The sequence below is a fragment of the Talaromyces amestolkiae genome (assembly GCF_001896365.1).
Source record: "Talaromyces amestolkiae strain CIB chromosome Unknown scaffold3.1, whole genome shotgun sequence".
Classification (NCBI taxonomy): Eukaryota; Fungi; Ascomycota; class Eurotiomycetes; order Eurotiales; family Trichocomaceae; genus Talaromyces; species Talaromyces amestolkiae.
In genome coordinates, this window is record NW_024468039.1 from 896379 (window position 1) to 921787 (window position 25409).

General features: G+C 47.8%; 11 protein-coding genes across 11 annotated transcripts; 8 read left to right on the plus strand and 3 right to left on the minus strand.

Annotated features, from left to right (window-relative positions):
- Positions 1-27: 27 nt before the first annotated feature.
- BHQ10_002343 (uncharacterized protein) lies at positions 28-1122 on the plus strand (the record flags this gene model as incomplete). Its single annotated transcript, XM_040874479.1, has 1 exon — positions 28-1122. The coding sequence occupies one exon, from the start codon at positions 28-30 to the stop codon at positions 1120-1122; it is 1095 nt and encodes a 364-aa protein (XP_040730848.1).
- A 600-nt stretch (positions 1123-1722) lies between these two features.
- BHQ10_002344 (uncharacterized protein) lies at positions 1723-5223 on the plus strand (the record flags this gene model as incomplete). Its single annotated transcript, XM_040874480.1, has 1 exon — positions 1723-5223. One exon carries the CDS (start codon positions 1723-1725, stop codon positions 5221-5223), a length of 3501 nt encoding a protein of 1166 aa, XP_040730849.1.
- Positions 5224-5902: 679 nt separating this feature from the next.
- On the minus strand, positions 5903-7057 carry BHQ10_002345 (uncharacterized protein; the record flags this gene model as incomplete). The annotated part of the gene is made up of 1 exon (XM_040874481.1): positions 5903-7057. The coding sequence occupies one exon, from the start codon at positions 7055-7057 to the stop codon at positions 5903-5905; it is 1155 nt and encodes a 384-aa protein (XP_040730850.1).
- A 901-nt stretch (positions 7058-7958) lies between these two features.
- Positions 7959-10720, plus strand: BHQ10_002346 (uncharacterized protein; the record flags this gene model as incomplete). The annotated part of the gene is made up of 5 exons (XM_040874482.1): positions 7959-8442; positions 8490-8622; positions 8672-9333; positions 9386-9624; positions 10547-10720. The coding sequence occupies 5 exons, from the start codon at positions 7959-7961 to the stop codon at positions 10718-10720; spliced, it is 1692 nt and encodes a 563-aa protein (XP_040730851.1).
- A 764-nt stretch (positions 10721-11484) lies between these two features.
- Positions 11485-13788, plus strand: BHQ10_002347 (uncharacterized protein; the record flags this gene model as incomplete). Its single annotated transcript, XM_040874483.1, has 1 exon — positions 11485-13788. The coding sequence occupies one exon, from the start codon at positions 11485-11487 to the stop codon at positions 13786-13788; it is 2304 nt and encodes a 767-aa protein (XP_040730852.1).
- A 587-nt stretch (positions 13789-14375) lies between these two features.
- On the minus strand, positions 14376-15164 carry BHQ10_002348 (uncharacterized protein; the record flags this gene model as incomplete). Its single annotated transcript, XM_040874484.1, has 3 exons — positions 14376-14596; positions 14671-14828; positions 14920-15164. The coding sequence occupies 3 exons, from the start codon at positions 15162-15164 to the stop codon at positions 14376-14378; spliced, it is 624 nt and encodes a 207-aa protein (XP_040730853.1).
- A 313-nt stretch (positions 15165-15477) lies between these two features.
- Positions 15478-17446, plus strand: BHQ10_002349 (uncharacterized protein; the record flags this gene model as incomplete). Its single annotated transcript, XM_040874485.1, has 7 exons — positions 15478-15816; positions 15882-15966; positions 16023-16280; positions 16336-16463; positions 16519-16825; positions 16883-17273; positions 17335-17446. 7 exons carry the CDS (start codon positions 15478-15480, stop codon positions 17444-17446), a joined length of 1620 nt encoding a protein of 539 aa, XP_040730854.1.
- A 563-nt stretch (positions 17447-18009) lies between these two features.
- Positions 18010-19124, plus strand: BHQ10_002350 (uncharacterized protein; the record flags this gene model as incomplete). Its single annotated transcript, XM_040874487.1, has 2 exons — positions 18010-18564; positions 18645-19124. 2 exons carry the CDS (start codon positions 18010-18012, stop codon positions 19122-19124), a joined length of 1035 nt encoding a protein of 344 aa, XP_040730855.1.
- A 471-nt stretch (positions 19125-19595) lies between these two features.
- BHQ10_002351 (uncharacterized protein) lies at positions 19596-20177 on the plus strand (the record flags this gene model as incomplete). The annotated part of the gene is made up of 1 exon (XM_040874488.1): positions 19596-20177. The coding sequence occupies one exon, from the start codon at positions 19596-19598 to the stop codon at positions 20175-20177; it is 582 nt and encodes a 193-aa protein (XP_040730856.1).
- Positions 20178-21227: 1050 nt separating this feature from the next.
- On the plus strand, positions 21228-22799 carry BHQ10_002352 (uncharacterized protein; the record flags this gene model as incomplete). The annotated part of the gene is made up of 3 exons (XM_040874489.1): positions 21228-21377; positions 21460-21604; positions 21673-22799. The coding sequence occupies 3 exons, from the start codon at positions 21228-21230 to the stop codon at positions 22797-22799; spliced, it is 1422 nt and encodes a 473-aa protein (XP_040730857.1).
- Positions 22800-23909: 1110 nt separating this feature from the next.
- On the minus strand, positions 23910-24345 carry BHQ10_002353 (uncharacterized protein; the record flags this gene model as incomplete). The annotated part of the gene is made up of 2 exons (XM_040874490.1): positions 23910-24021; positions 24083-24345. The coding sequence occupies 2 exons, from the start codon at positions 24343-24345 to the stop codon at positions 23910-23912; spliced, it is 375 nt and encodes a 124-aa protein (XP_040730858.1).
- Positions 24346-25409: the final 1064 nt, after the last annotated feature.

Genomic DNA, 25409 nt, shown 5'->3' on the forward strand with positions numbered 1-25409 from the left:
CAACATTGAAAAATATAGATAGGCAGAATGAACGGCCTCGAAATCTCCCCATTTATCGCAGCCCTCCCCAAAGTCGAGCTTCACATCCACATCGAAGGAACCCTCACACCTGCCTTGCGCTGGAAACTCGCCCATCGGAACAACATCCCCTTACCCTACGAAACCTACTCCGAGCTCGTCGACAGCTACAAAGTAACCTACAACCACCGCCGCGAACTCAACGGCGACAATGGTGCACCCACTTTCCTCGAAACATACTTTGCAGGCTGTCAGGTTCTCTGCACGGAGGACGATTTCTATGAATTGGCCATGGACTATTTCCGGAAAGCGGCCGAGATGAATGTGAGATATGTAGAGCCGTTTTTTGATATTCAGGCGCATACGAAGAGAGGGGTTGCTGCGGAGGCGGTTTTGGATGGGTTTTTGAGGGCACAGCGTGATGGTGCGGAGCGGTGCGATGTGCGGAGTAATTGGATATTCTGCTTTTTGCGCGATGAGTCAGTGGAAAGTGGGTTGGAGGCATACCGCACCGCAAGGCCGTGGGCAACGACCAAAGATGGAAAGGGAAAGGGACTTTTCCATGCGGTGGGGTTGGCGAGCAATGAATATGACCGCCCGCCTTTACTGTTCGAAGAAGGATTCCGACTAGCGAAAGAGGATGGTTTACATGTCACTATGCACTGCGACGTGGATCAGAAAGATGCCGTTGACCATGTGCATGAGGCCATCTTCCAGGTCTGCGCTGGCCAAGGCACAGAACGAATTGATCACGGTCTGAACGCGATTGATAGACCAGACCTGATGCAAGGATTGAAAGAGCGCAATATCGGTCTAACGCTCTGTCCGCATGCGTACCATCGTCGCCAAGCGACCGAAACACTATTTCCTAAAATCAGGAAGTTATGGGACGAGGGAGTGAAGATCTGTATCAACAGCGATGATCCGACGTATATGCATAATGTGTGGATTGATGGGAATATGATGAAGGTGTACGAATACTGTCGGTTTTCGGAGGGTGATATGATTCAATTAGTGCGAAACGCTGTGGAGATGAGTTGGGCGGAAGATGAGGTCAAGCAGGAGATTCTGAAAGAGCTGGAAGAGTTCGCTGTCAGCAGTTAGCGGATAGGATTTTTGTAGGTATGTGGTAGGTGGTACAGGTACAAAAGGAAAGAAGCAAGCAAACAAATCCCGTGATACGAACGCCAAGAAATCTCGGGAAGCACCAAACTTTCCTTGCGGCTGAAAGTCCCTCTCAACCAATCAAAGCCTCTAAGATTCATGGCACGGACGTCTTCCGCTTGGCTCGGCCCCCCATAGGCCGTCCGGTATAATATASGAGCCGTTTTTCGTACTTACGTGAATAAAACAAACTTTCGTCTATGCGACGTGCAGATTTGCGTATTTTCATGTTTTAGCACGGTATCTTTATCATTTATCCAGTTTGGGGATAAGTCGGGGATCTTCATCTTCTGTTCATCTTTTGTTCTTTTTTTTTCTCTCATGCATCTTGATGCGCTGAGCATATCACCTTGATGTTTTTTTCAATTTCGTTGCTGTTTTAATATAATTTTAATATAGCGTGTGACATCTGCGACAGCGTTCAGCAATATATTTGACAATCAGTCGAAATTAATATCCCCTGGTCGAATTGTTTGTCGCATCGAAATGGCAACCTAACGCACCACGCCGAAAGGCACTCAACAACCAAAGAACTGCACAATGTCGCGCTCACGCTCCCGGTCCAGCGCTGGCAGTGAACACGGCGACCGCCTCGAACCGCAACTCCTCCGCGCCGCCACAAACAACGACCTCACAGCACTCGAACAAATCACCCATCTCGCACGTCAAAAGGGCCAATTAAATCCCACTTTCCTCGGAATCGGACTGGTGAAATCGTGCGAACGAGGATGCGTAGAAGCGACGCAATATTTATTAAAAGAAGGCGCGAGTGTGGAAGTTGGCGGAAATCGAGCGCCGCCTATCTTTCGAGCGGTGGAGAGGAACTATGTGCAGATTGTGAAGTTATTGCTTGATGCGGGTGCATCGCCCGAGTTCAGGGATAGGGAAGGTCGGACGGCGTTGATGATGGCGGCATGGAAGAATCAGTGGCATGTTCTGCAGCTTCTGATTACGCGAGGCGCGGATGTCAATGCGCGGGACAATAGGAAGCGGAATATATTGCACAATCTTGCGGCGGATAAGCAATGCGATTGGGGTGACGACGTGGTTAATTTGTTGTTGCGGACGTCGTGCGAAATAGATGCGAGGGACGACCTCGGTAGAACGCCGCTGCATTGGGCTTGTACTACTGGCAAAACACATTTCGCGAAGTTGCTTCTTTCCAGGCCACAGGGTTGCCCGACTGATTATATTCATGCGACGGAGCTTCGCAACAAGACGGCTCTGCATCTTGCGACTGCCCATGATCGTGAGGACGTGGTAGAATTGCTACTGGAATATGGAGCAGACGTCAATGCGCGAAGTGATGGAGGCTGGACCCCGTTCCATAATGCCTGCGACAAGGGCTGTGAGAAGATTGTGCGTATACTTCTTGAGGCTGGTGCAGACTTCAATAGCCAATTACTCAACGGAATGACACCGCTGCATTTGGCCGCACAAGCCGGTCATACAGATGTAGTTCAGTGTCTTCTCGAGCAACCAAGCTTACGCAGAAGAACGCGAGATACTTTTGGCAGTACGCCGTTCTTACGAGCTGCTCAGTTCAAACGAAAGGATATTGTACAATTACTTGCCCCATTCAACCACGTCGAGGCGCTGTCTGCAGATGCAGAGGGTGCTTGCAAAGGATTCGATGCGACAATCGTCGATTTTGGAAACTTTCATAATGAGAATCGAGTGAAGAAGGTATCTGTGTACGAATTGCTATATGGCCGGGACCCGAAAAACCCACGAAAACAGGCTATTACGACATTACCGACGAATGTAAAGGCAAGTGAATTCCGCTGGATACATCTGCCTGCAAACAACATGGCCTGGGTGGAAGCATTGATGACGAAATCATTCATCGAAGAAGGCGCAAGTGACGTGGAAGGATTCAAGGGCCTGGAAAAGTCCTTTGGGCATCAGCATCGTGGCCAACGGCCACATTCGCATTTCATGAGACCACTATGCCAGAGTACACCTCGCTCGCTGAGAGGAAACGACGAAGTCGAAAAGAAAGAAGAGCATGCACCTCCAGAGAAAAGCCCGTTACCGCAGGTCGTCATCAACGGTCCTGTGGTCACAAAGCCAGCCGAATTCAGTCCTACACCTCTCAGAAAACGCGAGACAGGTCTAAGCAAAGACTCATACTCCCAAGACGACGACAGCGTTTCCGGCCGCAAACCAAAAGCCAAACACAAAAACAGCACCAACAACAAAAGCGGAAAAGACAATTCCAAAAACGACAAAACCAAATCCAGCGGCCATGGTCCGGACAAACACGCGCGTTCAGCGACGCCTCACTTAGCGAGAGACATGAGTTTCGCGGCCAAATGCAATATTTGCGTATTCATGCCATACCTTCATTTCGAGACCGCGCAGAGTCAGCAAAAGATGCAACAAACCATCAAACAGGCAGAGACATTCGTATCTGCGCCACAGCCGGGATTGACGAGAGCGTCGACGAGGGATGAAATGCTGATTCGCGCGCATATCAATTCGTCAACTGCGTCGCTACATGTGCGCAGAACGCTGGATCAGTTCTTTTATCCAAACATCGACACCGAGACACGCGACGGCGACCAGGTTGTATATCGGTACCAAACGCGCTGGACCGAACACAAAGCCAAAGATCCCAAAATCTTCATGGTCGATCAACTCTGGATGTGGGTGCTGGGCAAGAATCTGATCGTAACTAGCTTTCCGCAGCGATGGGAGCAGCCCAAGAACGACCCTTTGAATGTCCTAGATGGGATCATCGAGGATATCAACTCCAAAACCCGTGAACCGGTGCGGTCGGTCTATGAGCTCGCGACAGTCATCACTGCTCGCTGTTCAGGCATGTTTGATCGACACCGCATGGGCGACGAAGACTACCAATTCCTCGACATGTTCGAGTCGTGCATCGGTACAGCCACAGACCGTGAGACGGTCCTCTTCCGCGAATTCAACGTTGCTTCTGCGCAAGCCTCCGAATGGCTCAAACACCACCGGCGCATGAGACGGTCCATTGTAGAAAATATATCTGCCAAAGAAGACGATTCGCCGAAAGGTAAAGGTGACGGTGACGGCAACAACGACAAAGAAGATTCCCAGCCTTTATTCGTCGACAAACTCCTCGACATAGGCCAAGAAACAGACCTCCTAGCCGAAGCAAAAGACATCCGCGACGAACTAAACATGATCCGCACCGTGCTCGAATACCAGAAACAAGTCCTCCAGGACCTCCAAGATGCGATTTGCGAAATCTACTACGACGAGAACCGATCACAAAACGATATCAAGAAAAAGTTCCGCGAACAACAACGCAATATCGACATGCACAACAAGGACGTAGATCGAATGGACAAACAGACCGAACGCATCTACAACTCCATTACGGATCTGTTAGACCTCAAGCAAAAACACGCAAACGCCTTCGAAGCCCGCTTCGCGCGCGACCAAGCCGCGGGAACAGCTAGGCAGGGAAAAACGATCATGATGTTCACGATCGTGACAATTGTGTTTCTTCCGCTGTCGTTCATTGCATCGTTCTTCGCCATAAATGTCGCCGAGTTTCCGCACGATAATCAATCCGGAAATACAAGCCTGCCGATTTCGTATGTGGCTCGGTATATATTTGGGATTGGGTTTTCGATCTCTATCCCACTGATCTTGTTCGCGTTGTCAGTTGATGATATTCGTCTCGTAAGTAGAGTGGTGATGAGGCGGATTCGTGAATGGCGTTCTACCCACTCCTCCTCCTCCTCTAAGCACAACGCTCAACACAATAGAGATGTTTCCCACAGTACAGCCAACCAGCAGAGAATGATAAGCCAAGAACTCGAAATCCAGCGCATTCTGTGCCGCTCAAAGGCGTCTTCTACGAGACGGCTCAGTGAAGAGGAGTTGGACAACTACTTTGGGACAGGCTTGTTGCCTGTCGCCACGAGGAATACGCATGCTAGTAGCAGTGTTGCGGCGACAGGGAGGCCGAGGAGTTCAATTCATACGTATCGGTCTATGGGGCGTAGCAATGGAATTGGGAGGGATGGGGAGAAGGGGTTTCGGTTTGGGTAGGTTCGTGTAAATTGAGAGTATTTGGGGTGTATATATATTATGAGATTATGAGTGATGATTGTACACGATTGTTTGTTACTTGGCTACGAAAAGTTGAGCGCGACTTTTTTTTTGCAATAGATATCCAACGAGAATCTGATCTACTACCTAAAACAAAAGATGATTGAACATGTAACAGAGAATCAGAGCAACATTAACCATCTTATACCGTATCTCGTGCCCAGACAATGGATGGGTCTATCTAGATAGATAGGAGTCACTTTCCTCATTCCCTTATTCCTATTCATAAATACTCAAGCAATTAATCGAGGTGTTATACACTAATATATAACCTCATATACCCTATTCTTAAAGTGCACACTACACCAGACACTGTAAGCAAGACGTCAAACATCAGCAAGTAACAGCGAACAAATTAAGATGCTACTATATTCAAGTCTACTTGATTGAAAACCCACATGCTTGCTTATCTGTCTTAAGGTAAACTTTAAGGTAATATCTACATTGCGAATTGATGGAAAGTGTATTTGTTAAGAATTTGCGGTAGCAGTGTCATTAGTACTATCTACTACCTATTTATTATTTGAGAACAAAGAGAATTAAACCAAGTTGATCAAACCAACGCCGTATCCCGTGAGGTTATTCATAAAGACAATTCCAAACTCCAACACTCAGCCCTTTATTTGGCATCGACCTTGACATACTCTGCAGCTTCTTCGGCATCTTCTTCAGACAGATGAGACGGTGTATAGATTATGTGATCTGCTTCCTCCAACAAATCMCCCGCCTCTGTATCGCTGGTAATGTGCATAGAGTCCATTTCGTCTTGTACTTCGACCACTGATGCATGTTTTTCATCTGTGGGAACATCTTCAGTGTTGCGTTCGACGTTTGTTTCCTTCTCGACAGGATCTGCGTCGTAGAGATCATCGTCCTCATTGATGACAATCTTCTTATTCTGCTTCTCCTCCTGTTCCTGCTGCGTCTTTGGCAATCGAACAACAAGTACTCCATCGACCATCTTGGCCGTAATATTCTCCCCATCAACGTCCACGGTCTCTGAACCAGACGGAATAAATTTGAAGCTGCGCTCAAACACGCCAACTTCCCGACGCCTCTCGTTCCAGACCATGGCGGCATTCAACTCCTCACTAAATTCCGGTCGATGCACAACACCCGCAATTCGCACAGTTGATTTCTGCGCATCGTACTCCACGCTGATATCAGGTTTCTGTGCGCCAGGTAGGGATACATGGATGACGTATTCGTTTGCAGTATTGAAAACGTCAGCGTGAGGCTCAAAGTCAACTTGGGTCTTGTTATCATCGTTGGCTTCACGGTTGCCAGCCAGGAAATCTTGGAATCCGTTGCCCATTTCAGAGGCAAACCGATTCAGGAAATCGAAACCAGTTGCAGGTCCGCCGAGAGGAATGGGAACAACGCGTACTCCTCCACGACCACCACGGCGATGATGGAAGCCGTGGTAAGGGTGATGGTGGCCTCCGCGGTGTCCAAACAAACCTCCACGTCCCCAGCGCATAGGTCCGAAGGGCTCCTCTTCGCGAGGACCTGGTCCATGTCCGTGCTCAAATCCGCGTTGGCCGTGGTGATGAGAGTAACCTCCTCTCATACCGAATGGATCGCCTCGATGACCACGGGGACCACCGTGAGGACCACCGCGGTGTCCACGGTGGTGGTGAGGTCCACCACAACGGGGTCCAGGACGTTCGGCATTGTCGTCGCTTGGCTGGTCTTCCGCATTTGCTGGAGTGGGCTGCTGCATGAACGAGGCAGGATGCCCCCAGTGTGATCGGGGTTCAAAAAAGATAGACATGTTGCTATATCAAAATGTCGTAAAGTGTTTGTATATTTTCATAGAATAGGTTGATAAAGAGGAAAGTGGTGATTATTGATGATGAGTGTTGATGATAGTGACAAAGGTCGAATGTCTTAGGAAACATGCTCCTTCTTATAGAAGAGTATACACTGTCTACAGGGAGGTTACAGACAGATATCTCCGATAGGCAGCAACCACTAGCTGGCACATGCAAAGTGGCAAACCGCCACCCCGACACTCAACAGGCGCTTACGAAGCTAGAGAGAAGCTTCTTGAGCCTTCTGAAGCTAAACAGGATCGATGCACATTTTCATAGATATGATTGGAGGCTTCCCCATGCTTTTCCTGATGAGACGAAGCTTTTGAGGGGAGACGCGTCATGTCGGCTTTATCTTATCTTAGCGGGATTAGTTGAGTCACCTCATGGATTTAGTTGCTCTTTGTGGTTAAACTGTGGCGCATTAATGGTTAAAGCCGAGATGTGTGGCGGTGCATCTTGTCTGGACTTTTTGTCCTCCAAGTAGACTTCGTTTGTCTTGTAAGTACACGTGGAAATGTACGTAATCTCAAGGAGTACTGTGGAATGCACTTCATTGTAAGAGATGCGAACATTTGCTTTCTATTGAAGATGGTTGTTATGTTTGTCCGGACAGAACAGCCACATGACAATACTAGTCCATATCCGGATTAGGCGTCCCCATGATCCGGCAGACCCGGCGTGGTCCTAATCTTATCGATAATTCGTCTCTAATCGACCATCCGTACCTTCATCTATCTATCCTTTTTCGTCTCTCGTCCATCGCTCTCGTCTCTCGCTATCGGCTAGATTGTATGGCTCAGCATCATGTCGCTTGAAGCAGGTTCTTCAACATCCATCTCGCCACGACCGTCATCCGCCATGTCTCCAACCCCTTCGTCCACAACCGGCCGACCAGAAGCCACTCCATCCTCGGCCGAGCCCGACGACATCCGTCACGAACAAGAAGAATACAACGAACAACATGAAGCCGCCCTCGCGGCCGAATTCCTCGAAAAAGCCGAGCAGGCACGCATCAAACACATCTGGCGCCTCTGTTTCACCATCTTCGCCCTCGTGCAAGCCGGCAATGTCGTCCTCCAACCGCCCCTCGTTCAACTCAAAGAGTTATCAAGCTGCATGTCCTATTACGGCCCTGGATGGTCGCTGGGAAGAGACTGCAGAGTCGAATATGTACAAAATGAGTTGGAGACATTGATCAAATGGCAGCAGCTACTAGATACTGCTCCCGGGATATTGTTTGGCGTGTTTTATGGTATGGCGGCGGATCGGTTCGGGCGGAGGCCTGTGCTGGGCCTTTCGCTTGTGGGGATTCTGTTGGCCGCTGTTTGGACGCAGGTTGTCTGTATGTATATTCTTCAGCAAAGGTTTAGCCCTTGACTGACAGTTTAGTGTTCTGGCCGACGGTCTTCCCGACTCGATTGACTTGGCTGTCAGTTGTTTTTCAACTAGCCGGAGGCGGCACCCTAGTTGCGAACGCCATGATTTTCGCAATGGTGTCCGACATTACGCCAGAGGAAAAGAGGTAACAAATATCTTATCAGCCAAAATTCTACGAATACTGATCGTGTCAGGGCGTCAAAATTCTTCCGCTTATACGGAGTTGCTCTTCTCTCTGACATGGTCCTATCACCAGCCAGCGGAGCCCTTGCAAGCATCCAACCCTGGTGGCCAGCCCGTTTTGGGCTGATCGCATTCATTATGGCTATTCTTACGACCGTACTAGTCCTTCCCGAGACATTCGTCAAGCCAGAAGCCCTATCCTCGACCAATCTAGCACAGACTACTCCAGTTGAGGAAGAGGATCCTGAAGATGAAGAGGATGACCCAGTTCTATATGCCGACGCGCCAAAGCATACACCCTGGCGGCGCGTACGCAAAGTAGTCTCGAGTCTGCGCGATCTCAGATACTTGATTGCATCGCGGCAGGTACTCCTACTAGTACCATTACTTTCCGTGGGCCAGTTGTACGATCAGTCAGCTGGTTTTTTTCTGAATTACGTCTCAAAACGGTACGGATGGCGCATTTCGCAGGCCAGTTTCTGGTTGACGTATCGCAATGTTGTCAATCTGGTACTTCTTAGTACAATTCTACCCGGTGTGAGCGCGCTGCTTCTCAAGCGTGGATTCGATGCAGGAAAGAAAGACCTTTGGATTTCCCGTGCGAGCATTGTGTGTTTGGCACTAGGCGCTTTTGTTATTGGTCTAGCGCCAACGCTGACGATTATGGTCACTGGTAAGCACCTTCTATCCATTTTTCATTGAAAGCAAACTCACCTATGATTCAGGTCTCACAATATTCGCCCTCGGCCACGGCTTCGTCCCCGCTGTCCTGAGTCTAGCAACTCCATTCATTGAACCAGGCCATGTCGGCATGCTCTACACAGCCATGACGATCGGCGAGACAATTGGCAAAATCGCCAACGAACCTCTACTCACTGGAAGTTTTGAGCTTGGCATGCGAGTTGGTGGATTGTTGTTGGGCTTACCGTTTGTGGCTACAGGTGTGTTGTTGACGATCACGGCGGTTAGTGTGTATGCGATCAGGTTGCCTTTGCCGGCTATTCATCTTGATTAGATGAGTATGAGTATACGTGTGAGGACTCTGAGGTTGGATGATGTTATTGTTTATGAGCTATGACTACATGCTGTGTCTTGTCTTTGTTAAACAAGCAATATATCTATAAAATAAAGATATTATTTCCTTCTCAAATCATCAACTTGGCTCTTACAGAGGAGATTTGGTGATGCTAAACGCTTAGGTTGGTTCCGAGCCTCACGGCGGGKTTCTGCTCTAACCTGGTGCCATACGGTCATTCAAGTTGTGGAAGGTCTGCCAAAGACTGCCGATATTTCTGTTCTTCATAAATCTAGCAGAATATATATGTGATTTTCAACTGGTGGAAGCCAAACCATGATCTGGGCTAAGCAAATGATACGTCACTCCTGCCATTCCACTCCGCCCCGTAAACTTCATCTCTTCGCCACGATCTTCCCTGAACCATTTTCATACTTTAACACAGAGAAAAATGCACAATTCCTCGACATGGAAGCCAAGTAGCCTGCGAGAGACTCAACGTCCTCTGAGAAAAACTCGTCTGAGGCGTCGCCACCGAACGCACTCCATCGGACGACCACATCGAGGATGTCAGCGACTTGCAGATTGATTTCCACTCTCAATTCGACGTTGAGCTTCCCGAGACAGAGGGCCCTTCAATTGAGGATAGGAATAGGGCGCCTATATGATTTAAGCCTCTAGCTGAGGATATCGTTGGGCGATTTATATGTATGTGAATGAGTGCGTGAAGTTGAGGGAGGGATCGAGATTGTCGACGTTGGGGGTTGAGAAGTCGTTGTTGAATTTTTGAATATTCGTGTCGTGCGGTGCGTCACTCAACATAACACAACACATTAATTAAATGTGAATACATATACTGATCCTTTCTCAGCTGGGCAGACCACCTAGCCCATTCCACCTCGTCCCCGTTCTAGACGGCAGCTACCCACAACTCGACTTCTGGCGCGTGGGCGACATCTACGAAACAATGCACGACAATAACCGCAAGCGTGTCCATGCCTTGCTCAGTCTACAAGTCTGGCACTCCACCAAAAGCTCACGATGATACCCTATGAGTTTAACGAGCGAAATCACTCCAACGTCGCTGGCTGAGATGGTGGAAAAAATCCCTGGCATGATGAAGCGAGGGCAAGGCTATCGCGCAAGACAGAATAATAGACTCAGGGCATTCGCCGCCCTCATGACCGCCTTTGTATGTGAACTTGTTAGAATACCTAATACATTGTAGGGACACGGTGTACTTCCCGACTCTCGCACGGCTGTGGGCTTGGGATCTGCTACGGCGTTCTGTCGGCCGGCAAAATGGCGGACAAAACACGGGATATCTACTCTCTAACTGGTCTTTACTATATTTATGTACATGTATATAGTGAGTTTACGAGTTGCTTGAATTGAAAATCAGATTCAATACTAACAACAAATTGGGCGGGAATCACGGCACATTGGTTAACTAGTTGACTCAACTAAGTATATCTATTGTTACTAATCCTGATTCAGCAATTAGCTGCATCCACCTAGAAAAGCACACCAGAAGACAAAAATCTGGATACGGCGAAGATTGCAAGTATGGGAAAGCGAGTCCAGGGTCGTTTATGCAGAAAAATGTGAGGTGTAAGAGAATAACTATATGGGCGCTAAGATCATGTGGTAAGACTAATTCAAACTAGACAAACAGGAGAAAAGATATAAGTCCGGACTAGACAGCCCGTCGACTCACCTGTTTCTACTGAGGTTACCACCAGTTATCATTTATATTCCCCCCTTGGAAGTATCCACGAATGCTCCAACGTGACTTAGTCTCCCTCTCTCATGACTGAAGCGACAAAGCAGATTCACATCGCCCTCGACAATACTGGCGACGGTCCGCTCCGTGTCCCAGGGTTCGCAAACATCCCGATCCACTATGAACTCCCTTCCAACGCCCGTTTTGCGCACGGAGTGGTGGAGTGGCGACAGGCCCCCGCAGTCACGGCCCGCGAGCTAACCATGGTCGCCGTGATGAACCATCTCACCGATAGGCCTTCTTGGTATTTGGAGATTTCCGACGATGAAGTTGTTGCAAACTGGAAACAAGAGACCTTTGACACGACCCCACTCATGAGCGAAAAAGCGTGGGAATGGTGCGTAAGGGAGCTGCGCGATAAAGCGGTTGATCTCCGCGAGAGTCGCCAGATCCATATCCGGGTTCTTGATACTGGATCATGCGTGTGCAAAGCGGATGCAGAGACTCTAGACTCTCTCAGTGCGGCGTTCAGAGAGTCCATGCCGGCTTTGTTGGAGGAGCAGCAGGAACAACGGATTTTGGATTGGCAGTCCGAAACCGTGTTGATTGTGGTTGATCCGTTGCTATTTCCGTTAGTCTATGGACGAAGCCTCGTCTTGGTGGATGGAGGACAAGTGGACTTCGACAATGTGCTGGGTTCCTATCGAGATGCAACGGTCGCGCCCAAGCCTTACGATCGACGGACCAATTCCGAGTCCTTGCAGATGAAAATTGACAGACTGGGCACTCCATGTTGGGGCATTGGCGATCCCGATGGTGACAAGTTCGAGTTCTACCACTGGAGTGCTAACTATCAATGCCTTCCATGTGAAGTCAAATTTCTCCACGACTCCGGAACGGAGGTGCAGATTACCTCTTACATCAACAACTTGCACCCAGCCCATGAGGGTCTATACCAGGCCATTGAGAAACTCATCTCCATCACAATCAAGCCATGGAATGACTGTCTCGTGAAAGGACAGATTGGCTGGGATGATGACTCCAATCAAGGGCAGTTGGGGCCGGTTCCCTTACGAATCATCACCTACGGGGCCGAATGGGAGAATGAGCTTCCTGAATGGGCGCTCACATTCAGAGTACCCACAGAACACAGGATAAAAAAGTACCACAAATTCCAAGAAATGTTACAGAGCAACAAGGATGACCAAACGAGGAATGGTAGAAGAAAGTACCGCCACGCACAAGGGCAGCTCCGTCGGCTACGAGACGTGTCGGACAACCTCGACAAAAAGCTGCCTCCGCCGGAGTCTGACCTCTGGAAAAGAGCCAAGGAATATTTAGAACTCCCAGAGAACGGCTCAAACACCCCTGTCGCAGCCCCAGACGGCTGGATGGAGGGCGACTCTAAGCCGTGGTGGAGCATTGAACGGAAATTAGAGCGTCTGCTACGCTTCAAACATCCAGAACCGGGAACCGCGTTTTCGTACGAGGAGTGGAAGACTAACCGACACAACGATAAAGCCATCATTGACATCGTCCGTCACCGGAATAACTGGGCTCCTGACCGGCAGCCCTTTAAGCCCATCATTCCCCCCCACAGCCCATATACCATCTCTCTCCAAGACACCTTCCGCAAGCAAGGCCTGCAAATTATTGTGAAGATGGAGAATATTGAACTCACCCCGCAAAATCCCACATACACCAACGACTCTTGGCAGCTCGACGGCCAACTTAACGAACACATCGCTGCTGTCGCTATCTTCGCCTACGACGTCTCAAACATCACCTCCCCTAAGATCTCATTCCGACAGAACACTACCCTCTATGGCGACTTTTACCAGATTCTCGAAGAACTGTATACTACAGGTAATTACGATGCCCGGACTTTACGAGCCCATCGGTGTGGCAAAGGTTACGGGCAAGACCTCTGGGCAGTAGGGAGCATTCTGGGATACGAAAATCCTTGGCACCTCTCGATCGATTATAACGGGATGTTGTCGTACCAAGATATCGGGTCCGTCGCAACTCCGCAGGGTCGATTAATCACGTTTCCGAGCGTGTTAGAGTACAAAGCCGAACCGTTCCAGCTGCTAGATGCGACTCTCCCCGGGCATTATCGCTCAATCAAGATGTTTCTCATTGATCCACACTACCGAGTGTGTTCAACTCGAAATGTACCACCACAGCAGCATCACTGGTGGACGCAGGAAGCGGGTAAGGAACTTACTTCGGCGGGACTGCCCTATGAACTGGTGGATGAGATCTTCCGTGGAACAGAAGACTGGCCGATGGGAAGGGAGGAGGCGAAACAGCACCGTCATAATTTGACCAGAGAGCATATCTGGAACGAGACGGCAAGATTTAATCGTATGCCTGGTCCGGGATTTTGATACCAAAGTTCAAACCGCGACATGTTCAATAGGCGGATATAGAGTCAACTTGCCCTCCAGAGAATATTTCACGTTCTACACCACAGAGCAGGGGTGTAGAATGCAAGACAGGACGAGAAGAAAGTGTTCCTCGGCTTCAATCCATTCGAAATCTCAGTCATGGGTCTGTGGTAACAGCGTACATAATTACCACGATAACCATGATGGATTGTTTTCAAACCAAGCTTGTTATTGAATTTTCAGGACATCATACAAGAAACGCAACTTCTAGATCCTGAACACCATAAATGTTGAATCAGCGGATACATTCAAGCTGTGCAGGCATGGCAATGGGAGGTTTCTTGGCCTCTTTTATGAATTCCACTTTAAATTGAAGTACGTAAGTACAAGCAGGCACTAGCTTAAGCTTTGAGCTTGTACTTTCTTGGTAGGTAACCTTACATCCGAATCCGCAATTGCGTTGGTTAAGCGGCACTGACGCCATGCATTCTCCATATAATTGCTGAGTTGATATCAAATCAAGCTATTCTTCAACCTTCTGAATTTCCAAATCGCACGTGGTAAAGATGCAATTACAACTGCTCCACCTACTCGGCCATCATGCCGAAAACCACCAGTCCCTCCCCCTTCTTATCCAGCTCGCCATTCCCATTGACCTTTCCCACTCCCAATCGAACCTCGGCCACAGTCCGAAACGAAAGATGCTCATACACCTGCCGTCCATGCTCGCTAATCGCTTCGAGCCAGACCGGAATACCGGCCGCTCTGGCTCTGTGTAGATAAGGATCGATCAAAGCGCGAACAACACCTGTACTGATCATTAGTGCAGAACTCCAAATTCGTAGTGAGATTTTTTGAGCTTGTAATTAAGTTAAGACCAACCTGGCTCAGTACGATCCGGATGTCTGCCGATTAGATTGAGATACCAATACTGCCGGTCTTGCATGTACTCTTTCTTGACTTCTGCAAACCGATCTCGATATTCATGGATTCTCGGATCGAGAGCACCGCTTGCAGGGATGCTAATTCCTGGAGGCACCCTAGGTAGATTAATCAGATTCATTTTGTACATACTTAAAAACTCAATTTCAATGGGCATTAATGGTAGTCATGAACATTTAAAGAACTTACCACACTGCAACGGCTGCCCAATTTCCGGCCTCCACCAATTCTGCACCGTGCAACACTCGATGAGCAATACTCTTCTCAAAATAAGGTCTGAGAATCTCGATTGGAACTTGTGTCGACGGCCATGTTGACTCCGACGTTCGATGAAGATAAGCCGTGAAGATGGAGTTGGAGAATGCCGCGGCAATAACTTCGGCGACTCGCCCGACGTATTCGTCTCCGCCTGTAGTTGTTAGCACTGACGCCATGACGAGAAAGAAGATAAGTGGTTCGGTTAGGTCTCTTTTGTCGCTTGAATACTCCTGCGCGTTGTACATATACCCCGTCTAGATATTGCTGGTATGCGTTTCTCTCCACTGTGACTATATTTTAAGTTAAAATGGCGTGCTGCGTGATTGAAGTGGGCGCCATTGCGTGCATTTCATACTTTTCACGAAACGACAAATATCAATGGAGGAGAAAGATAAGTGCCGAGTATTTAATATAATAATGTCTATACTACATTGATTCGAACTTTTAAATTATCATTCATGCAAAAAAAGTGTAGATATATCTTGCACAATGACCGACCCAAGCGTCTCCAAAAGCTTACCGGCCACTGTAACGACCTCTTCTGCCGACAGTCTCGGAGATTCTGCCGCTGAAACCATCCGAGATGTATCCGGAGACATCATCGAAGATGGCTTGCGAAGGGGTCTCAAGGGCAGACAGTTTGTCATCATTGCTTTGGGAAGTATCATCGGACCGGGTTGTCTGTATGGCCTGGGTTTGGGATTCTCCGAGACAGGCCCATTGGGTGTTCTGATCGGGTTTGTGATAACGGGTATCTCGATGTGGATTCTCATGCAGAGTGTGGGTGAAATCGCGACGCTGTTTCCTGTTCACGGAGGCTTTGTTGAGGTGCGTATACCCCCTACCCGGGACACGATGATCGTTCGTTCCGTTAATTCAATGGACTTATTTAGCATTGTGGCCGTTTCGTTGATCCGGCACTCAGTTTCTCCATGGCGTGGATGTACTATTTTATGTGGAGCGTTTTTCTAGCTGCAGGTGAGCTAGAGAAAACGACTATAACTCTAGGAGGATCTTTGCTAATTGCTTTACAGACTGGAATAATGCAGCAGTTATTCTTCAATATTGGGTCCCTACCACAGCAGTTCCCATCTGGGCATGGTATCTCATATTCTGGGCACTGTTCTCTACCATCACGACATTGGGTGTAGGCTTTTACGGTGAAGTTGAGTATTTCTTTGGAATGTTCAAATTCATCGCTTTGGCTGTCCTATTCTTCATATCCATCTTGTCTAACGTTGGAGCTTTTGGAAATGGATATGTTGGGTTTCGGTACTGGGGAGAACCCTATGGTTTGTCTATTTCTTGGTGATTTATATTTAACGTCTGCTGAAACAGCTATTTTAGGTCCTATCAAAAACGGCATTAATGGCTTCGGCCAGGTATTTGTCCTAGCAGCAGCCTTCTACGTTGGTACAGAGATCGTGTCTGTCGCCGCCGGAGAGTCGAGAAACCCTCGCCGCGATGTCCCTCGAGTGCGAGCCATTTCCCATTGTATTTGTCGATCATGTACTGATACTTGCAAAACAGGCAACAAACTCCATCGTCTGGCGTATTTTATTCGTGTTCATCGGTCTTGCCTTCTTTCAGGGACTCATCTGCCCCTCTAACTCCCCAGACTTGCTTAGTGCTGATTCCACCGTTGCTTCTTCTCCATTTACCATCGGTTTCGTCCTTGCAGGATGGAAGTCTGCCGGCCAATTCGTTAATACTATTATCCTGATCTGTTTCATCTCTGCTGCAAACGGTGTAGTATACATTCAGTCTCGAACACTGTACTCGCTCGCACTGAAAAACAAAGCTCCCAAATTTTTCGCAGCCACGACTTCCCGGGGTGGTAAGTTATTTCCATAGGTTACTCTCAAGACCAAGACTTGTCTAATACGATCAATAGTGCCATACCGAGCAATCCTCTTTTCCAACCTCTGGGGTTTTCTATCTCTCATGTCTCTCAGCACATCTGCCGGCGAAGTTTTTGTTTACATTACCGACTTCGGTGGTACAGCAGCATACATTGCCTGGGCCGCAATCACATTTACCCAGTTGCGTGTCAGAGCAGCCGCCAAACTGCAAGGCATTGATCGGAAGACATTCCCTTTCGTCGCTCCTGGCAGATCCTGGATATATTGGGCAAATTTTGTCTTCAACATCTTCATTCTGTTGATTCAGGGTTTTACGGTATTTGAAACACCATTTAACTACAAGACTTTTATCGCGTGTTACATTAGTATCCCGTTGTTCTTTGTCATGTTTTTTGGGTACAAATGGTGGTTCAAAACAAGATGGTGAGTGAATCCATAAATCGAACGATTATCAAAGAATAGCCTAATGCTGACTGGTGTTTAGGGTCCGGTTGGATGAGATCAGCTTTGTAGACAGGAGGATTTATGACGAGAGCACTTTTGAGGTTGATAATCGAACTTGGGGCAGGAAGATCTTGGATTTTTTGAAGAATTAGTACAAGAGTTTCGGACGGCTGTTCCTACGTATGTATTACTCGGCTCAACTGCAGCTACGTTAAGAGTCAATCTGCAAGCGGGTAATGTATACCGATGTTAGATTTTTCAAAAAAGCCTCCTTGTTTTTCTCCGTGGTGGTTTCGGTAATATAAATGTCCGTTCACTTTCATCATCCGAAGATTCAGGTCACCGTGCCGAAAATGGATATATTTGTTACACGTAGCCCTAACCTGAAAACACCTCTGATAGAATGATATCGTTCAAGCAATGATCAGCATGATAATTACACATTTCATGGTTAGTACATTTCACAGATCCAATGGAGTGGATCGAATGGACTAATTTATTTGGCTAAGCAGGATCCGGAGCCTGCTAACTAGTCGACGACCCGGAGACTTAATGGTACAATTAATAATCAACTTTAGTTGGAAGTCGGATTGATATATACCTAGGTAGGTACATGATCAAGTCAGTAGCTATAGTCATATATTCCCAAATTCAACTAAGAACACTCTATCTAGTCTATTTCTATCAATAAAACACTCGGGTCATTCCTCCAACAATGAATAACATTATCGTCGTAGTCAGTGCCCTAGGAACTCAAGGCGCTAGCGTCATCTCAGCCTGCCTCTCTTCCCCTGTCCTCTCAAACTACAAAATCCGAGCTCTGACATCAAATCCAACCTGCGAAGCCGCTACCAGCTTAGCAGCCAGCAACTCCCGGATCACAATCCATGGCACCGACCTTAACTCCCTCAAGAGCGTCACTCAAGCATTCGAGAATGCGACGCTCATCTTTGCAAATACAGCCTTCGATCCCCAAACCTTTATTGCAAGCGGTCCCACCGCTGCACAGACACGCGAAGAAACCCAGGGGCTGAATATTGCACGCGCTGCAGCTCAGATCCCCTCGCTGAAACATTTGATATGGTCAACGTTGGTTGATACCGATAGCATCACGGATGGGAAGATTGTGACACCGCATTTTCAATCCAAGATCCCTGCGGAAAAGTATTTGAGGAACCCGGAGAATGGGATGGCTGACCGAACGACGTTTTTGCATGTTGGGTTGTATGCGTCTGTTTTCCAACGGATGCCATATACTCCGATTTTTGTGGTCAGTTAATCCCAATCTCTCTTGTTTCTGTAATCCAATGTCATGGATACTCACTGACATGCCAATATCCGGTCCTTCAGAAAGAGGCCCAGAAGTATATCATAACCCTACCTTGTGCCACCCAGACCAAGATCCCATTTGTCGGTGATGAAACGTTGAACATCGGCCTCATCGCGCATTCCATCTTCATGCAACCAGAGAAAACACTAGGCCAAACCGTCTCAGGAGCAATCGAGTACTTGACAGGCCCAGAAATAGCTTTGGCAATATCCAACGCGCTAAAGAAAATTGCGTCTCAGCATCCCGGCGCAATTCAGTCCACGCAGGTTGCTTATATCGACACGACGTTGGAGTCTTATGAGGCGCTCTGGGGCTCTGTGGGATTAGAAACGGGGCTTATGTTTAAATTTATAAATGACTTTCCGAGTATTGCTGAAAGTTACGGTTCGGATGGCCGATCTAAGTCTCTATTGACACCTGCTGAGCTTGGATTAAAGGAAGAATTGAGACTGTTAGAGCAGCGCCTTGAGGACTTGGACTGGAAGACTGCCCTAGCATAAGATGCTTCAGTGTAAGATCGTGACGGGATCCTAATTCGTTTTTGGCACCGACGCTTTTCAGTTTGTCTTTCCCGTCACTAAACGGCATAAAATCACAAACCAGGAACTCTATCATGACCGTGGTAGAAATAGTCTCCTAAATTCTAGCGAACACGCCAGGAGTAATCTTTCCCGGTCAGTTCTATTAAGTAAAATGACTACACGATACCCCTCCATATCACTAACGTGACATACACTTCAGGTTATCTTCTGCCATTGCTACTTCGCGTTGGCTTTCATTTCCAGGTCATGAAAGCTCGATGATAGATCTCGACTTGTCATTGATTCGTAAACAATCCGTGAACAGCCCCAATGATTGAGTTTCGGTACCGGTATTAGGGCTAAGAAACCTACCCCGCAACTTATCGGCAATCCCACCCTGTCTGATCAATTACATACAATAGTCGCATACCATCAACGCATTCACAAGCCATGCGGGTGCCCTACGTTCCTGAAGATGTACCGGTCCAAAACCAAACCGAATCCGAGATCCTGGCTCGAATCGTCGAGCGTCGAGGGTCTCATGGCTTGCTCCCTCTTGACCGAGCTCTTCTCCACTCTGTATTTGTCGCCGACGGATGGAACACTTTTCTCGGATCCATACGCACAAAGACAAGTCTACATCCAATCCTCAGCGAGCTTCTCATCTGTCGAGTTGCCATTCTGAATAAAGCGTCCTTTGAATGGGATCACCATGCTCCAATACTTGTCGATGCGGGGTTTCCGTCAGATTCGCTCCATGTGCTCAAGCTGGATAGCTTTGAGAATAGTGGCCCAGAGCTACAAGCCAATCAGTTGTTATCACCTTCGCAGGTAGCTGCACTGGCGTACGCCGACCAAATGACACTTTCGGTCAAAGTCAGTGATGATGTTTTTGAGAGGCTCAAGCAGTACTACAACACGCGCGAAATCGTGGAAATAACAGCCACGGTCTCGGCATATAATTGCGTGAGCAGGTTTCTTGTTGCTTTGGATGTTGATGAGAGAGCCGGAGAGGAAGATGCATCAAAGTAGGAGAACATAGCCAAGGAAACCTAGCTAGTCAATGATCTTACTCAAATTGCACATTAAGATCTCTCCGTGTGTTCAGAGCTGCTTGATCCCGATAACCCTATTTCAAGTCACCGTTCAAAAGAATGGATATTCATTTAGTTCAATACTTTCTGTCATTTGACGGGGATGGTGTTCCAATACCTCTTCATAGATCTTTAGGGCTAATAGTAACTATAGCTCGATATCAGTGCTCTAGACACCTAGCCTCAAGTAAAATCTTTTCCGGCCTCCAAACTTCATGTCACTCGACATATACTACTTCTAAATAGTATGAATGAATAGCCCAGCAGCTATTATCACGCTAAATTATATCATGTCGCTCTATATGATCATTTTGGCACGATCATGGCGTATACTTTGAGGGAGTTAACTTCACAGAAACCTTTTGGTGTTTTTATGGTATTTCACATCAGCATTTTCAGATTAGGTACTCCGTTTCAAGCATAGCTTATTTTTGAAGAAAATCAGAGTCACTGCAAGGCTGTTATGTAATGCAAGTCCTATCCTAGTGCACCCCGTAGTCTGCATTGGCAGTGATTAACCGGATGCGACCCGAGGTCAGAGACCATAGACTCGGATTCCACAAACTGGCACGGCATGTATAGCCGATATCTAGCATAACGCTGGCGGCCACTATAGAACCCAATGCAAGCCAAAGACTAACCCTTGTCGCAACTTAGCTAATCTTCCCAATCATTCGTGCTTGAGGAGATCTTCAACATCCCGCAAGGCCTGCATTACTGGTCAACATTACATGGGTATATATAGTACAGCATAATACCTTGGTCACATGCAGGGAAATTCTTCCAACAACGAATCGACGTGGAAGCCTAGAAGTTCTGAAACTAGGATGGCGTTGTTGTTATCCTAGCTCACAATGCGCAAGTTAAAGTAAAGTTCTGGATCATATTCCCCTCTTCGGCTGCCTCGCTACTGGGCGGTTGAAGCGTCGCCGTTCTTGCTTTCCAGCCCCTACGTGCCCTACATCAGCTCGAAATTTTGAAGCTCAGGATGTTGCTCCTAGTCTCGACTACCGTTGAGTTTCTCTCGGGCCTCTTTTCATGGTCGAATGCAGACGAAGGAACGCCGGCAGACGGGCAGGGACTAATGGTCGATGCGCGACTTCCAGAGCTCTGGTTTGAAGATATTCCTCACTGCACTGTATGTAAATAATTGACATCTACCGTCTAGTGAAACTCTTTAACTACAAATTAACACTTATGTTAACACTTCTACGACATAGCTTCGATGTCTGTATGGACCAGCTCTTGCTTGTGGCTGCGCCTACTCGGACTTTGACTGCTTCTGCAGAGCTTTCAGTGAGATCGCAGGTAATGCTGAAATCAAGAATTGCATTACAGCATGTCCTCATAATGAAGATGGCCGTTGTAGGTTACTGCTCGTTCCTTCTAAAGTAAAAACGCAATTCATAAAGCTAATACTTCATCATGTTTAGGGGGACCGGACCGTATCCTCGACTTCTGTCAGCTAGTGACCGGCGACGATATCCAGCTGCCCAACTACATGAACCAGTATGCTGGCGTACATCGACGACAGGCGATCCCCGTTACAGAATCTCAGAAGGGCGGTACCTATTACCCTTCATTTCCCTTCATTTCGACGATTTCGACGATTTCGACGTCAGCACAGCCATTAGCAGCAGCGACGGGCTCAGTCATCACGTCAGCAACCAGCTTCATTACTACGTTAGAGCCAACAACAACAATATCGACCGGAGTAGCCATCACATCAGCAACGACAACATCTTCCAGTTCAGCATCGTCGTCTGCCCCTCCTCCAACAGGAGGTCTTTCAACAGGCGCAAAAACTGGAATCGGAGTGGCAGTGCCACTCGTCGTCATTTCGATATTGCTCGGAATATTCTGGTTTCGACGCAAACAAGCACGGGACAAGAAAGTTCATCAGGGGACTGGTAGTGATGATATTCCTGACATGAGTAAGCAATTTTGGCCCAGGAATCTCTCTTCGACAGCCTCTAGGCCACTGCCCGCCGAAGCAGATAGCAATCCTATTCATGAACCTGACAGTAATGCTATCCACGAATTCGACGGTAATCCCGTGTCCTCGTCACGGCACTTACGCAGCAGTGATACCCCTTCGCCCATTGTCTACGAGTTGAATGCGCAGCCCTCGGTCAGGGCTCCTCCACCTGCGGTTCTAGCTTCAAATAAATGGGGCGAATCAATACACGACGCGGCTTTTACCGAAGATCTGTCTACTAATGAAACCCTATCTAAGGCCTCGCTGAGCTCTCCCGTTTTCGTGAATGACCCCAAACCAGCGACATCTCGAGAAGTAGACGCCGCCATGCCAGGCAAAACTACCTCTGCTCCAGCACATTTGCACCATCAATCCTCAGACAACAATCAAGAACAAACCCAATTATCGCCTGCAAAGCCAGAGAAAAACATAGATACGGATCTCCTCGACCTTGAGGCGGAGATAGTACGTGTCAGAGAACAGAGAGAAAGATTACAGCACTTGCAGATGCTAGAAGACAGAGAAGAACAGCTTCGGAAAGAGATTCAGGCTCGGAAGTCTGGTTTATCAAAGAGTGGATAGAGTCTAGCATACAAAAAGTCACATATATAATGTAATTATCTATGCAAATTCTGGGTATGAAGACCGAGTGCCCCGCTTGATGTATCAAATTCGGGACACCATATCATCTGTTACGCGTGCTTCTTTTTGGTCATATTGATCCCAAGGTATTATCGATAGGACAATAGCTGGAATGGACATTTGGCGAGAGTGATTAGAATCGTTGTAGCTGCCTGAGGATGTCTTCGTCACTCGGCCCTTTGGTTCCTAATCCCTTGATTGATACTGCGAGCCAACTTGCAGTATCTGTAGGCAGCGCATCGATGGCAAATATTTGGCTCTTTGTTTTCGGATTTGTCGCTGAAAAAAAAAATTGAAACCCAACCAAGAAATTGATGACAAGTCCCTTGTCCAGCTTTCGCAGCAAATCTATAAGTATATTGACAGCAGACCCATGGTGCTTTGAATTGTTGAAACACTTGCATATCTTGCTCTTCTTAGGTTCTGTCAGATCACTCCTATCATTCTCGATCAGCGTTGCCATTGGCCCATGAGTCATTGGAGTACGTACCATTTAGGACACTCGATCGGTTCCCCCTCCAGCAGCTGGTGATAGATCGCGCAGTATTCATCGTCGCTGTAGCGGCTTAAGAAATCTGGACGACGGTTCCAATATTCCAGGCCATCATTACCGGTGACGGGCTAGGTGAGCTTGGGAAAATCCTGGTCATCGTTGTAATTTGGCGGCAGAGGAAACTGCTCCTTGCGTTTTTCATAGGTTCTGATATGCCGCTATCAGGGTTAAAGACTTATTACCAAGGAATGCAATTGCGTGATTCCTCTTTATCCTAGGACATTCTAAACCGCAACCTCATATATCTCGGTCCCTCCATATAATGTACTCGAGGTCAATATAGATCATGTTTTCTTTTCCCACAACCCATACTTCATAATGATATTTGCAGAATTTCGAATCATACCACAATGGGCGAATACAAGCCTTGACGGAGCATACTGTCTGTTTGTTTGCCGGCTTGCAAAAGGTGAGTTCGGTCGATGGGAGGAATGCACACAGCCGTTTGGTGTCGTGCCCGGGGTCGCAATTTTGAATGGTGAGATGTTTACCAGTCTTCACTTGCGGGTGAGATCAGTGCGACTCTGCGATTCCACAGTGCTGGAAGTGAGACGCTTGCGGAGAGCGTATCGTACACATTGTATAGGCGTAGACTCTCGCGGTCTGAGCCTAGTAAAGTCGCCCAGAAGCGAGCTCTTCTGCATAGATCTCAAAACGTCGCATGACCAACCAATGGGTACTCGGGCGGTCCTCTGACTTTTCGTGGATTTCTCCGGGTGTCTGGATGTACGGATGAGCGTCGGCATAAGCCTCCTCTTTGCCAAGGTAGTCTTCCCAAGAAAGTGTTAAGCGGGTCGGTTGCCTCATACTCCAACCGAGAGTCCCAATATCCATGTCTCCGATATTGCACGGCAGCGCGGGCCCGTTCTTTGAGCCGGTCACTCCGCAGGGGTTTGTTGGAAGCGGGGATGAACATGGCGTTAGAGCGACCATGGTGATTTTCAAAATATGCGGTCTGGTGTGATATGAGTTGTGTATGTATGTGTGGTTGGGGTCTTGGGAGCGAGCTGGCCAAATCGTATTCCAACGCTGTATGGATCGGATTGCTGTGGTCGTGATTCGCTATCTTGACCCAGTAGTCGGTCGATGGCATTGATTTGACGTCCAAAGCCCTGTCCAGACGCAGCCATATTGATTGCCACCGTCACACACTTTCCTTCACCCAAGCGACCCTGCACTGATTGGAGTGTATCATCGTCGCTTGCGGTAATATTTGGTAGGTTAAAGTCGACAAAATCCTGTGAGTCCTTGTCGTAACGCTGGTTTATGAGCATGGTAATTATATTGTTAGGAATTGTGGTAACCTGCTGTATAATTATACTGTGTTCACCCCCCTCCACATCGATCACATCCTCCCCTATTTCCCCTTCCCCTCCAACTCCTTTGTGAGCTTCTTCTCAAGCTCGTCGGCCTCCTTGCATAACTGGTCGGCCCTCTCCTTCTTCTTCTTTGCCGCCTCCTCTTCGCGGGCAGCGGCCTCTCGGAGGCGAACCGCTTCAGCCCTCTACCATATGAAGAGCATACATTAGCTTCATCCATCTGAATGCAAATGATACGAACTGACCAGTCCTTCTGGCTTTTCAAAGGCCAGCTTCTTGCCAGCAAGCATCAAGGTCAACGACCTTAGTGTCGTAGGATATTTGAACCGTAGTCTTGTGTGAAAGTGTTTGTGTGTTATTCTTGTTGTTAATCTTCAATACAGCGAAGTATCGTCGGTTGCCAGTAAATAGAATCTCTAATGAATAGAGCTTAGCAGTGATAATTGCATCTACCATTTTCTTATGTGTCCTGTGTTCGTAAATCAAACTAAATCCAATGGTGGTGATGTATTCATCCCGTGAGGAGAATGCCGACTTCGGTGGAACAGCGAGATCAGTCTTATAGAGCGCTCAGTATAGTCGTTCTGCTGAATGAATATTTGGCATGCCAGGGGTATTTGTCGGAACGCATGCGCAGACCTTCTCTTCGGCCCACTCAAATCCGAGTGCATCGGTGAA